Genomic DNA, 13,381 nt, shown 5'->3' on the forward strand with positions numbered 1-13,381 from the left:
AGGCAAGGAAGGAAACAATTCATTCACATCTAAACTAGCATTTTTTTTGTCACCAGTGTAGCAAACCGCATGCAGATTGGGCTTCCCACAGAGCCTTTGTGAATCCTTGGGGTGGAGAATGTGTTGTCATTTACTGCCAACATTTCTCCAAACATCATCTTCCTCGCTGGACAAATACCTGTCAAAAATAATTTCATTCTGCACACTTAACCATCATTACTTTCATCTTGGGTGTTAACTGGATTATGTATTATTGCTTGAATTTGAGTTATCTCAGATAACTTACTGCATTTTAACTTGCTGTTGGGCAGCAGAAGGACATGATTTGCGGTATGAGGTGGCGAGGAAGATGCGATAAACCCAGGTTGTTGAGTGAGAATGATGATTTAATGGTGAACAATACAAAAATCCAAAGTCCAGGCAGCACAGAATGAGCAAAAGGCTAAGAGCTCAAACACTGGCATCAACAAACAACTGATGGCAGAACAGAAAAAAAGACCAGACAGCTTGACAAGACAACTAGACAAGGAAGACAGGTGGGATTAAATACACACAGTCAGGGAAACGAGACACAGGTGGGAGCAATCAAGGGGTAGATAGGACAACACAGAGACTCAATAGACACAGAAACTTAAATTAATACCCAGAAAAAAACCAAATCCTTACACAGCCCTCCGAGGGGGCCCTTCATGCAAACAACGCAACTGAGATTCAGGCAACTTGATTTCATATCACTGTTTTTGTCCCTTAATTTAAATCATCAGTGCATGTTTCAAATATCTCTCTGCGGTAGTGCTACATGATGCAGCAGAAGTTTTACGACTTTGCACATACATCATTTGCTAAATAAAGAATGAGAAAACACAAGCGCAGCAAGGTTCCAAAACCAGCTTTATTCTTTTCAAATAAATTATTTCACATCAAGTCTTTTTCATGGAACAAACAATAGACCCACAGGATGACAACAAGTGGTTGACTGTAGTGAAGCAATTCAGCTGTGAGGAAACAAAACGTTTTAAATGAGCTCTGTGGTTTCTCTGGTGTCTGAGGTTACTAAATCAAAACTCTCCTGCAGACCAATTTTAATCCAGTGAGGGTTATACAATAACGCTCCTTAAACTTCATGTAATAGACCGCATCACCAGTGTAACAGAGACAGATTACTGACTTTTATTAAAATGTACTATCACTGTTGTAGACAAAACAGAATAATAATATTCACAACATAAACAGCCTGAAATCAAAGAGACACACATTAAAAAAAAAAAAGCACAACGATATAGCTTTCTGGCCTGGTATCTGTGTTTTAAAGAATAACACAACATGGCAGTGAGAGGGAGTTCTTCATTGTGATCCACTTTAGATTAATCACTCAGATCTGTTCATCCTTTCACCACTGTGAAACATTTGTCTCCTCTGCCCATTAAACCCGGCAAACGTGCAACACTAAAACACTAAAACGGCTTTCAGCAAAAAGCGGGCTGAACTCTAAGACTCCATTTGAATTTTTCACTTTGATTTAAAAAAAAAAAAAACAAAACAAAAAAAGGGAATCCTTTGCAATATTCCCATCTATTTTCATCTAGGGCATGGCTTCTTAAAAAGTAAACCCACCACAGTCAAAAGCATCAAAATCAGAGTCCCCCACCTCAAAGTCAAAACTGTTGAAATGGGGGGAGTTGAGAGAGGAGCCACCGAGGTCGTACGCCCCTACAGGTCCTGTGCCGGTGAAGTCCGTGTTGGCAGCCAGGTCGGCTTTGACGTCCAGATTAGTGGATGAGCATGCTCCGAGGTAACCCAAGGCAGAGGAGGCAGCAGCCCCTCCCATCAGCATATAAACAGCCTTCATCGCTTGGGCATTATTGAGAGTGCCGTGACGCAGGCATCCCACAGCCTGCGCACCCCGTCTGTAATTCTTTGTCTGAGGGAAATTTCTGCCTGTTGGATTAAGCGTTTTTTTCAAGATCATTTCATATATTTTTTCTTATCTGTATTGTAACAAAATGCATGAAAGTAATGTCTAAACTCACAATTCTCCCTTGGAGAAGTGTTGCTTGCCGGTCCTGGAGAGGGTGCCTCCGTGTCACTTACAGGTGGAGTTGGTGGATCTTTGTCCAGAATTTGCTCGGGGACCAGGTCTTGAAGAGTAATGCGTGGGGGAACAACTTGATGGCGCTTACAAGGGCTGAGGGGCGATGACAGACTCTGTAGGTAAGAGTAATACAGAGAACAGTAATAAGATGGCAGCAGAAATGAAATTTCTTACATTAATCTACAGAAATATTGGTCAGCGAAAAAAACTGATTGGAGATTTTAAAGTTGATACCAAGTCTTACGGCAAACACAAATACTGTAATTCAACCACTGCTGGATGCATTACTTTAGTACACATATACCTTACATTGAATCCTATAATAAATGGACAAACATTGGTGCTCCCATGGAACCAGTTAGTTGAAGGATAGTAAGAAAATCAACCTTGAAGTCATTTTTTATACACACATTACAACATTAAAGTCTGTCATCCCAATGATTAGTCACAGTTATGTTTTTTTTCCCCTTTACGTGATAAACAATAAATACAATAATTTGTCATCCCTACCATCTCTAACATTTCTTTGAAATCTAATTACCTGATTACTCTTTAGCACTCAGTATATACTCAACTCCTCAGGCCTGTTACAGAACATTACTGGACTTTGCTTTGGAAGTATTTTGTTCCTCATTTTTGCACATTTTTTCTCGCAAATTGTCATCACATTTTAATGCAATGGCTGTTAAATAAGTACTTTGCATAAGAGTTACAACTGTTACTTTCTGTAAGCAGGCTGCATTTTGATAGATAAGGCAATGTAAGATAGAACCATGCCAAAACTGGGAAGCAACTAAAGGAAGGTAATTTTTATGACTATACATCTCCAGTACCTGAACTGTAAATCATTAACTCACCATTTTGACTTTCTTCAGCACGTTTAGCCACTGACTGAAAGGTGATAAAAAAAAAAGTTCTGTTAGCTTCAAAAAAAGCAGCACAAAAATCAAAAACATGCATCTAGATGCACTGAAATAAGATGGAATGCCTCTTCAATTACTGGAAACCCATGCTAATGACCAGGTTGAATAAATACATTTGACTTCTTGCTACAAGTGTTTGTCACAATTTTAGTCATTTTAGCATTCTAACTATTGCTCTGGCTGTTAACAAGGGCAAATTTAAGCTATGTTGTAGTCGCAATTTCTTCACGTAGATAAGATAGATAGAAGAAGCTACTTCTGCCTCATTCTCACCATATTTTCTTGTTGTTTCACTTTTGAAGAGCAGGTAACTGAAATTCCCTCCTTTGTGCAGTATTAGTGTCGTTTTGGCTTCACACAGGTCATCCTGCTTTAACTCGCCACAACCAAATGGTAATGCTGCAGACACCCATTGTATCCCAATCCACAGGTGGTAATCCCAATCGCTGCCATTGAATGTGACTCTCCCATGCGAAGCTGTGTGGGATCTTATGAAACACGACTGCTTGTGATTTGACAATAGGTTGTAAACCAACCCCCCCAATTTGGGAAAAGGAGGAACATTATGCCTCTTATTGCTGAAACTACTGTAAGTAAATGAGAAATCTTGCATCTTTCAGGCATGTTGTGTGGTTGTGTGTCGTTGCTCCCTCTGCAGAGCTATTTTAAAAACAGTCAAGGAGTCTAAGGCAGCTAATGTGGGATTAGCACCCTGGTTTTGGGATCCAGAGGTAATATGGAGGCCAAAGTGATCTGGTTGAGGACCAGCATCTTCCATCCATCCATTTTCTGTACACCCTTGTCCCTTAGTGGGGTCGGGAGGATTACTGGTCCCCATCTCCAGCTAATGTTCTGGGTGAGAGGCGGGTCACCCTGGTCAGGTCACCAGTCTGTCGCAGGGCAACCATGCACACACACACTCACACCTAGGGAGAATTTGGAGAGCCCAATTAACCAGTCATAGTTTTGGACCGTGGGAGGAAACCGGAGTACCCGGAGAGAACCTATGCATGCACAGGGAGAACATGCAAACTCCATGCAGAAAGACCCCGGGCAGGGAATCGAACCCAGAACCTTCAGGCAAGGCAACAGGCAAGAAACCATAATTTATCCAAAAGAAGCCAGATATTCAAAAATTACTATTGAAAATCTTATTTTTAAAAAAAAATGTGTGATAATAGAAAGATTACATTATTTGAAGGCTTTTTTCAGATCTTTATCAGGGGTGCCAATATGAGAATATGATATTTACCTACAATAAGTAGTCTTCTATACAGTAATATGTGTGCTGTATGCCATTAATTAAAAAATATAAATATTTCATCAAATGTAGCAATGTTGCCTAATGAAAAACAACATAATTTCATAAAATAGAAACATTTAATGTCAACTCCAATACGACAATGTAAAAGCGCACGGTCCGTCTGACCTGCAGTCTGTGGGGGTGTCAGTCAGCAGCAGCAGGTACTTATTCTGGGTGAGGATCAGAGCGAAGCAGCTGTCCCTGGACGCACCAGAAGGTAACTTTGGCAGGTCCAGGATCTCCTTGCCTTCAACAATTGTCTCACAGTGACTTTGCAGAAGTACAATCTGGTGAGGTGGAGACAGAGCATCATGGCATACGAAGAGACTGCCTTCAGCAGTCAGACGCAAAAAGCGTTTCTTCCACTGTTTGAAAATGAATCCACCTTCAGGAAAAAAAGAAAAGATGAAAATACACGGGGCATTTTGAGTAACTGCTGGAACAAAGATGCCCGAAGAACAGCTTTCCAGGTTGTTTTTCAGACTTTGACTTTTTCACATCACAAATTTCAGTTATTTTCTCCAATTCCTGTTATTTTTGCCAATTGTAAGATACAAATGTTATAAGTTTGACTACTGATGTGACATCTCCTCTGATGATGAAAGAAAAGAACAAAGCACACAAAAAATGAGAAAGGAAGAATAGAAAGAGGGGCTGAAGGAGAGACAAGATAAATGAACAGAAGAAAAGATAAGAAATTCATTTAAAAAGCCAGAAGAAAGAACATGAGGGAGAAAGGACCAATAGGAAGTCTGGACACGAGGGGAAGACAAAAAGAAGACAGGAGGAAATAATAAAGAAAGGAAGGAACGAATGGAGTTGTGAAAGAAACAAGGAATGAAGTTGTGAAAAAATGAGGATGACAGCTGTGGAAAAAAACAACAAAATGTGGCCTCTCATCTGCTGACTTTTAAAGACAAAGATCTGTTCTTTTATCTAAAAAAGGAAAATGTCTTATTGAGTCGATCACTGAGGTGAATAAGCATAAATCATTTTCAAATTGATATTTCTTCTGTGGGTATTTGAGTTACTCCCCCTTATGCCTAAAACTGGCTTCAGGACCATACTGGTCACACTTCTCCAGTTTGGACAACGCAAATGAAACTGCATACTGCGTGTGAACCTTAAGTATTAGGTGTGGCCTCAGCGATCACAGTGGCAGCGTGTGCAATGTACATGTGGATTAAAGAACGAACACTGTGTCATTCCATCATCCCACCAGATTAGATTAGAGAAACTCAGATGGAGAGAGGATCAGGAGGCTGTGGACGCTGAATGCGATCAATCCACATGCATTTTCTCATTTCACAAATTCTATTTATATGTAAGTAAATTGTAAGGAAAAGTTAAAAAGACAACTTAACTTTACCTTTTAGTGCCTACGGTAAAAAAAAGCTGGCTTTACAACATACTAACGTGTCATGACTGGGACTAATGCTGAACAATTCAAAATTTCTTACAAAATGATTTAAAAACATTTGACATCATACACGTGAAGTAACACAAACTACGGTAAAGACTGCAAAACTTTCCCACAGCTGAATTTTGATTGTATTTCCCCCCCTAAAGTACAGAGATCTATGTTGCACCGATTCTACTCACCATACATCCTGAGCACCCCGTGGTGTATCCCCGAGACATTCATGATTCCAGACTGTGTCGCGCAGTCCAGCGCTGTCAGAGAGAAATATTTGTGGACGTTTGGAGCACATGAGATTCAATGTGAGTTTTTAATGCCCACCCTTAATCCCCCTCGGTCAGCTGGGACGCCGCAGAGCCGTAGCTCAGCAGATTGTTGTAAAAATGGGTTGTGATGATTTGTCACACGCAAACTGTTGCACTGTGTGCAGAGTCAGTGGAGAGAGAGATTTTCTCATGTTCTTCTTTATTATCAGATCAGTTTTACAGACACAAAATCAGGGTTGAATATAAATAAACAATATTGTGACAGAAAATCACCTCTGTCATCTTGCTGCTTTTCCACAGCAAACATGAAAACAAAATAAAAACAAAAACAACAAAAAAAAAAACAGTTGTCAATTTACTTTTAATCCAGTAAACAGAGATATTTCTATATTCAGTCCAGCTACTGGGGTCCATTTCATTAAAGCATTAGTTTTATTCAATGTTATTGCAGCCTTTTTATTATTATTATTATGCTAAAGCATTTTTTTTTAAAAGTATTAAAAACGTTTGTCAATTTCAAACGCTCGCTTGAAATCGCGTGTCACTGAGGATCGGATGATGACCAGATTTTGACACCATATTTATAATACATTTGACACGTTAATAGTAGGAACACTTCTAAAAAAATGATTTATTCTAATTACATGTGTTCACATCAGAAAATCTGGTATTTTGACTTGGCAGGTGCTGTTTTATAATCTTCTGTATATAGGTGTGTGGTGACTGTACAAATAATTTCTCATTTTAAAAAAATACCTAATAATCAAGTATCACTTAGTTTCCATTCATTATCATTTGCTGAATAAAAAAGGAGGCTGCAGCCACATCTCTAGTGATCCATGATGTACACAGTGTTAGCGATGGCTTACAGGCAGGTAGGCATGATGTAACAGAGTATAATCCAAAATACAACGTGAAAGCTTACAGATTTATCTACAAATCCACACGTAAGGTTATATAAAGAATAAAACTCCAACATTTCAAAATGACCAAATTGGAAATAAATTAAGAAATCACACGGTAAAAATGGATACTTGGAAAAACTGCTAATGAATGTAAAAATTATGGCTACGTCTGAAGTTATTAACGTTATTACATACATGTGCATTGTGTGCTTACTTAATCTTACATACTGGCAACTATTAAAATCCCTTCTAGAAATAAACCACACTGGATGGACATGAGTGGTCCTAAAACAGGAATGAGAAGGACGGGTCAGGAGAGATGATACGTAGGGATGAACAGATGACAGGGAGGGAAGTTTGGGTCAAGAACATTAGAAAAATTGTGTTACATAGGTGAGTGTGCAGCTAGGCCTGCTGGTTGATTAGAATAGTGATTTAGGCATGACCTTCCCTTCCTTCCAAAAACACTTTTTGTTTATTTGCCAGTTAGGAAAGCTGGTCTTCATATTGCTTTCTGAAACAGTCTCCAGCAGGAAAGAAGTCCCAGCATCGTTCCTGGTACATCTTCCACACGTACGACTCCTGCAAGCAGAGGATGCAAGAGCAAGAATTCAAAAATTCTGAATTTAAAAAGAAACAAAAACAAAAACACGTCAGACAGACCTGCCCAGTGTGTTCTGTCTCATCTTTGTTAATGAGATACATCAAGAAGAACCTGAAAACAAAACTCCAATGTTGATCTGTTCTCATTTGCACCTGTGCAAATGCAATGCAGAAGAGATGCTTACATGTAGTTGGCCAAGTTATGTTCATCAAAGGTGTGGGTCTCAAAGCCGTGTGGGGTTGTATCAAAATAGTCACTTCCGATGCCACATATGAAGCATTTTGTCTGCACAAAAATCAGCAATGAAGAATATAAACACTCTTCCCAAATGTACTTGAAGGTATCGGTCAGCAATAACTGTATTACACTGTACCTCCATGTCCTCCTTGACCTGCTCCTGTTGGTCTCGGAGTTCTCCAAAGGCATCAATAATCAGACCTGCAGGGTTTTAAACATATTGTGATAGTAGCTGAAAATCTGTTGCATGCAAAACATCCGTTCAGAGGTTGTTGGTTTTTTTTGCCGATTTTTCGGATTTCTCTTTAAGACTTATGATATAATAAGATTTAACAACAGTTTTTCTACCCTTCCTGTCATGAGAGGCTGCTGATCATAAGCATCAGGAGGAGAGAAGAGGCCATGATTAAAAGCTGCAAAACACATTTGAAAGCTGAAAATGACACAGATCTGCTCAAAATCTCGTTCTCCAAACCTGAATGAACCTGGACCTGTCTTGTTTTGTTTTTTCTTTTAAATACCTTCGAAAATTGCCAACTTAAACCTTCTTCCCTCAGTAACGACATTCATGCCAAAGAGTGTTGCCACACCTGCTTGGCTAAAATTGTCTGATTCTAGTACCAGCCAATTTCATGTGCATCTCCATGCCAAAAGATCTTCACATATTATTCATTTAAAAACCATTATCCAGGATGTATTTTACCCTGAATAATGGCCAGCAGAATGACAATGACGAAGAAGAAGAAGGTTATATCAAAGACCACTCGATAAAGCTCGTATTCGTCTCCTGCGGGATCTTCTATCTCGTCTCCAATGCCTCCACCAGCACGCACGCCCACGTACATGTGGAACAGGTAACACTGCGCAGGAGAAAACCTCATAAACATAAACTGGGAGGTTACATGTGATTTAAAACAGCCGTCATTTCCAATAATCAGTGGTTTACAGTCATCATGTCATCGCATTTCATGTCGGGCTCGTCTTCGTCCTCGCTCTTGTTGTAAAACTTGCGGAAGAAATTGAAAGCCACCACAGTGTAAAGATACACCACGACAGCCAGTAAGCCCACTGTCATCATGAGCTGCAACACACAGCACAAAAAAAAAAAAAAGATGAGTTAATACATTCTGACTAAAGCTAAAGATGCATTCTGATGTTTTCATTTTTGCTCTTGCCTGTTTGCCGTTGTGTGTAACCGAGGACAGGATAGTGCGTAGAGTTTTGACGCCCATTGCAATGTCCAGCAAATGGCAGGCAAAGAAGAAGTTGTTGTAATGACCAAGCAGGGACATCACCAGGTACCAGCAAAGATAAAGGAAGGTCTACGGGGAAATACGGGAAATAAAGTGTCAAGGGGATGGATAAAGCACAGAGCGAAACATACAATCACTCATTTTCTTACGCCGTCTGTGAACACAACTCCAAATTTCCAGATCTGGTACTTGATATCAATGGAAGTCACCCTAAAAGATAAAATAAGGTTTAATAATTACGTTTTTCAGTCGAAACGTAAATATATAACCCATTTTCTTGTCCTTTTCTGGCAAAGCTCTACTTCACCATGCAAACACAGAGTTGTCTGGCTCCTCTTGTTTCTTCTCATGTTGCTGACTGACATCCAAGGAGGCTAAGTCAACGCCCAGGAGCTCAGCGATTCTTTCTCTCCCATAAATGTCTCCATACTTATCCAGGACCTGGACACAGACAGTATGTTACGTATCAGAGAGCAAAAATCTCTATTGCACCGTAATCATGAATCTAACTCACTTTTCGTTTGACAAATTTATCCCAGTAGTTGTGTGGGAAAGAGCTGAAAAGACAAGCAACATGAAGCATCAACTGCATTAACAGAAGCCTGATATTATTTAACAGTATCTGTAATGAAACAGGCATTTTTTCCCCCTCCGGTCTCCCTACGGCGTGTTCAGGACTAGACGATCCCACTGGCCCTTGATGTCGTCATCCTCAGGCTGCTCAGTGATGTAGAGGCCATCAAACTCCAGCTTTCTTGCAAGTTCCTTTTCTCGTTTAAAAATCACCAGCGGGATCTTGATTAAAACCAAAGTTAAGTTAAAAACGGTTTCATTGCCAGGAATTCAAACTAACAATTTTGTTTTCAAGTATTCATTCCACTTTTTCCAAATCTTGTCAGGTTACAACCATAAATTTTCAGTTACTTTTGTGATTACTGCAAAGTAGTGTATCATTGCAATGTGATGAAAAATGATAACTGCTTACATATATAAAACTCAAAAGTGGGGTGTAGATTTATCTTTACTGTGGTACCCCAATTCAAATCCAGTGCAGCCTGTTGCCTTGGATGCTTTAGGCTGCATTATTATACTTGAAGAATCAGGATTCCCACAGTCGTGGCATAACATGACAAGATGTGGAAACATCGAAGGGGCATGAGTACTTTTTGCAAGACACTGTAAAAAGTAAGTGCAGGTATGTTTTGTGATACCTTCAGACAGTTGTACCCAATGATACAGATAAATGAAATGACTGTATGGAGAATGGCTAGGAATGATAGTGTGGGCTGCATGTATCCAGTGCTCTCCTCTAAATAGTAATAAAGCAGAACGTCTTCTTCTTCGTCTTCTCCTCCTCCATCTGCTCCAGATCCTTCAGCTTCATCCCCACAGCCCTCAAACAAGCCAGAACCCTCAAACAACCCGCTTCCCTCTGACAGTCCGGATCCCTCCATCTCATCCCCTTCAGGTGGAGTATCGGAGACCTTCACAAAACAAGAGCCATAAAATCTACTGCTGCCAAAGATCAGGAAGTCAGAGTGTTTAGTAGGCCTAAAAGCTTAATTCAGCTACAATCTGTACACCATTTGAAAACAATGTTTCAGTACAAAATGCTTTACCCGGTAGAAAAGAAGAATGAAGTTCAGGGCAAATGCAAGGAACAAGGCCAAAAATCGCAGATTGTAGAAGTTCCTGGAGAGGTAGTTCTGGTAAAGAGAGATAAGAATTTGTGGTGCTTTACAAAAAAAAATTGAAAATGGCATGACATTACATTAGTTTTTACCACAAAAGGTACAATGCCCTCACCATGAATTTATTTCTCTGAGTTTCCAGCTCAGTCCAGATTTGAAAACCCACTTGCTTCCTCTGCTTCTTCTCTTTCTTGGCTGCAGATTTCTTTGGTTCTTGTGGCTTCTCTTCTTCTTTGCTTTTGGCTTCTTTCTCCGATTTTTCACCAGTTTCAACACTGGAAATGAAACACACAAGTTTCATTGTATAATTTTATTCCCCAACATCAACTTGGCACTGTTGATCCATCTTAATGTGCTTCGCTTTGATTGATATCTGTGTTACTTATACTTTAGTCAGTTTCCCACACACGTAAACTTACTCTGACTTTTCCGGTTCTGGAGGGGTTTCTTCCACAGGAGCAGGCTCAGGTGGTTTTTGGCTTGCATCAGACTCTTCTGGCTGCAGTGAAACGGAAAGATCATCCACAAGACAAGGATTTTGTTTTCAGATTGCTAATTTTTTGGAGGTGTCCTTACCATTTTTCTCTTCGTAATGGGAGACCCTTCAGGAGTTGGAGGCTCAACTGGTTCCTCGACACCCATATCTCCAAGTCCACCTGGAGCATCCATACCCGGAATCCTTCCTCCTTCATTTTCCTGCGTGTCCTCCTCTTCCTCTTCACCACTCCCGGATTCACCAGTGTCTGTTATCCCCCCGGTTTCTTGTTCTTCCCCTGTCCCCAGCTCGCCTGGTCCATCTCCGTGCACGTCGTCTTGCGTGGGATCTGGCATACTCGCTAAAATCTCAGTGACTGTTATGTTTTTAGCTCCCTCCACCAATCCACCTCCAAACAGCGCTTGCCAGATGATCACAAAGAAGCCTTTGCACACATTGTAAATGAAGGTCAGGATGCTCATTAGGATAGCCCAGAAGAACTTGGACAAAGCCACCACGATCTCCTTAAAGGTCATCTTTCTGATTCTGCGATACTGCCTGCGGAGGTTACGGAAGGTGAAGATGCTGAGGAAGCTCGACATGCTGTGGAGGAAGTCTGTAAATGCTGAGGTTGATTCGGGTCGCTCTTCGTCGCCGTTGCTATCTTCATCCCCGCCTCCACCTGCCGCCCCGCCTGCTGCCCCCTGTCCCGCTCCTTCATCTCCCTCGTCATCCTCTTCTCCCTTCTCCTCTTCTTCCTGCTCTGAAATCTGTGACGCGATATTCATCTCAAAGATGGTGTCCTCACAGAAGTTGACGAACATCTCCATTTTCTCAGATTCACCGCCCTCGTTGACGACATCAAATATAAACTGCCGTTTGGACTCTCGCACTTGTGGCATTTCCCACTGTCTGCGGTTGACTTCGCTGATTTCAAAGTAGATGCGCTCAATCTTCCTGCTGGCGCCCATTATCTCAATGCGGCCAAGGAACGGACGGAAGTAGTTGAGCACACTCTCTGCTTGCTCCAGGAAGTTCTGCAGCCGGGAGTCGTGCGGCACATGCTCAGAAAGGTTGGTGAGCAGCACTGCGATGTTGAACCCGATGTCCTTGGCCGGCTCCTGAAAGCGATTGGCAAACTCTTCGTAGTTGATCATGTCATTTTCATCTGCTTCTGAGCACGACAAAAGAAACTGGATCTCAGAGGGGGAGTACTGTTTCTGACTGTCCATGGCCTTCTGGAAGTCCTTCTTAGAGATCAGGCCTCGAGGGTCAGTGACATAGTCACGGAAAGCATCGGAGGCAACGATGTCTTTCAGTTTGAGAAACATGTCAAAGAACTTGAGAATCATCTCAACGTTGCTGGAGGACTCCACCAACATGTCGACCATTTGTCGCGCAATTGTACCATTAACTATGTTCCCTGAAACAAGAATAAAAACAAAAATCAAACAAGTGATTTAAAGGCATCACAAATTTATTTGGCAGTATTTAAGTTTTTTTTTTTCTTACCCTCTAATAGTGAGAGCAACATAACAACCATGTCTTTTTGGAGGTCAAGAAGCTCCTTCAGCAGAGCAATCTGGCTGGAGTCCTGTGGTCATAAGGAAATACAGTAATGATATCATGACTGGAATGCAGGAGGTAATAAACTCAACTCAAAGATACAAGGAAGAATTAGTGAGGAAGACAGATGTCGAGACATCTGTGGATAACTTTTATAGAAAACATTCGCTGTGCTTTAATTTCAGCTGCCTAATTAGAATACTGAACTTATCCAAACTTCTTGGTGACATGATGTAACGAAACTGAACATAAAACAGCAATGTCAACTATTATTTTGGGTTATTTTTGTTTGAAAACATTTGTTAAACTCTGCTTTAATATGATGCTTTTCGCACAATATTCTGACTTCTCTTTCATTTAATGTTGTTTGCATTTAAATCTGCACCGGAAGCTCAAAGCTTTACAAAAACCCATTTGAAAAATTATATGAAAAGTTATGATAAATGCATCTTCGTTTTATATGTTTGGGTTACATCAATTTGTGCACCTGTGCCAGCTTCATCATCATGTGGGCAAACACATGCAGGAATCCAACAATAGCATCCCACAGTCTGCTGTGAGCTAAGGACTGCTGGTTGCCTGTACATGGGCCCTGCAGAAAACAAAAAAGGCTGCTTGTTACAAACTAACTTACAAAGAAACAACA

The 13,381-nt window shown here is 40.7% G+C and overlaps 2 protein-coding genes across 2 annotated transcripts in view; both read right to left on the reverse strand.

Moving 5' to 3' along the window:
• Window positions 1-872: 872 nt before the first annotated feature.
• Window positions 873-6,032, reverse strand: LOC106921763 (uncharacterized). Its single transcript, XM_014993643.2, has 5 exons — window positions 5,921-6,032; window positions 4,445-4,703; window positions 2,950-2,983; window positions 2,031-2,205; window positions 873-1,938 (listed from the first exon to the last, which is right to left on the reverse strand). Exons 1-5 carry the CDS (start codon window positions 5,961-5,963, stop codon window positions 1,598-1,600), a joined length of 852 nt encoding a protein of 283 aa, XP_014849129.1. The 5' UTR covers window positions 5,964-6,032; the 3' UTR covers window positions 873-1,597.
• A 154-nt stretch (window positions 6,033-6,186) lies between these two features.
• The window catches only part of LOC106921753 (ryanodine receptor 1-like), a 51,372-nt gene continuing 44,177 nt past the window's right edge, over window positions 6,187-13,381 (reverse strand). The window contains exons 90-107 of the mRNA XM_088012657.1: window positions 13,223-13,327; window positions 12,682-12,763; window positions 11,271-12,592; window positions 11,114-11,193; window positions 10,810-10,969; window positions 10,623-10,709; window positions 10,215-10,487; window positions 9,668-9,798; window positions 9,518-9,560; window positions 9,311-9,444; window positions 9,153-9,213; window positions 8,926-9,072; window positions 8,697-8,831; window positions 8,454-8,610; window positions 7,887-7,951; window positions 7,698-7,798; window positions 7,573-7,624; window positions 6,187-7,491 (exon numbers count right to left, since the gene is read on the reverse strand). Of these exons, the coding sequence (XP_087868783.1) occupies window positions 7,396-7,491; window positions 7,573-7,624; window positions 7,698-7,798; window positions 7,887-7,951; window positions 8,454-8,610; window positions 8,697-8,831; window positions 8,926-9,072; window positions 9,153-9,213; window positions 9,311-9,444; window positions 9,518-9,560; window positions 9,668-9,798; window positions 10,215-10,487; window positions 10,623-10,709; window positions 10,810-10,969; window positions 11,114-11,193; window positions 11,271-12,592; window positions 12,682-12,763; window positions 13,223-13,327 (3,231 nt within the window). The 3' untranslated portion in view covers window positions 6,187-7,395. The remainder of the gene's footprint in view (window positions 7,492-7,572; window positions 7,625-7,697; window positions 7,799-7,886; window positions 7,952-8,453; window positions 8,611-8,696; window positions 8,832-8,925; window positions 9,073-9,152; window positions 9,214-9,310; window positions 9,445-9,517; window positions 9,561-9,667; window positions 9,799-10,214; window positions 10,488-10,622; window positions 10,710-10,809; window positions 10,970-11,113; window positions 11,194-11,270; window positions 12,593-12,681; window positions 12,764-13,222; window positions 13,328-13,381) is intronic.

Source organism: Poecilia mexicana, unplaced genomic scaffold (genome assembly GCF_051168715.1).
Source record: "Poecilia mexicana isolate PSO_F unplaced genomic scaffold, ASM5116871v1 scaffold_14, whole genome shotgun sequence".
Classification (NCBI taxonomy): Eukaryota; Metazoa; Chordata; class Actinopteri; order Cyprinodontiformes; family Poeciliidae; genus Poecilia; species Poecilia mexicana.

Bases quoted from the DNA above. Each gene is read 5' to 3' on its own strand.
- LOC106921763 (XM_014993643.2), bottom strand. From the start codon at position 5,963: ATGAATGTCTCGGGGATACACCACGGGGTGCTCAGGATGTATG. The intron at 4,704-5,920 runs GTGAGTAGAATC...TTTTTCCTGAAG, and splicing joins CGGGGTGCTCAGGATGTATG to GTGGATTCATTTTCAAACAG. The intron at 1,939-2,030 runs GTGAGTTTAGAC...TTAATCCAACAG, and splicing joins CACTTCTCCAAGGGAGAATT to GCAGAAATTTCCCTCAGACA.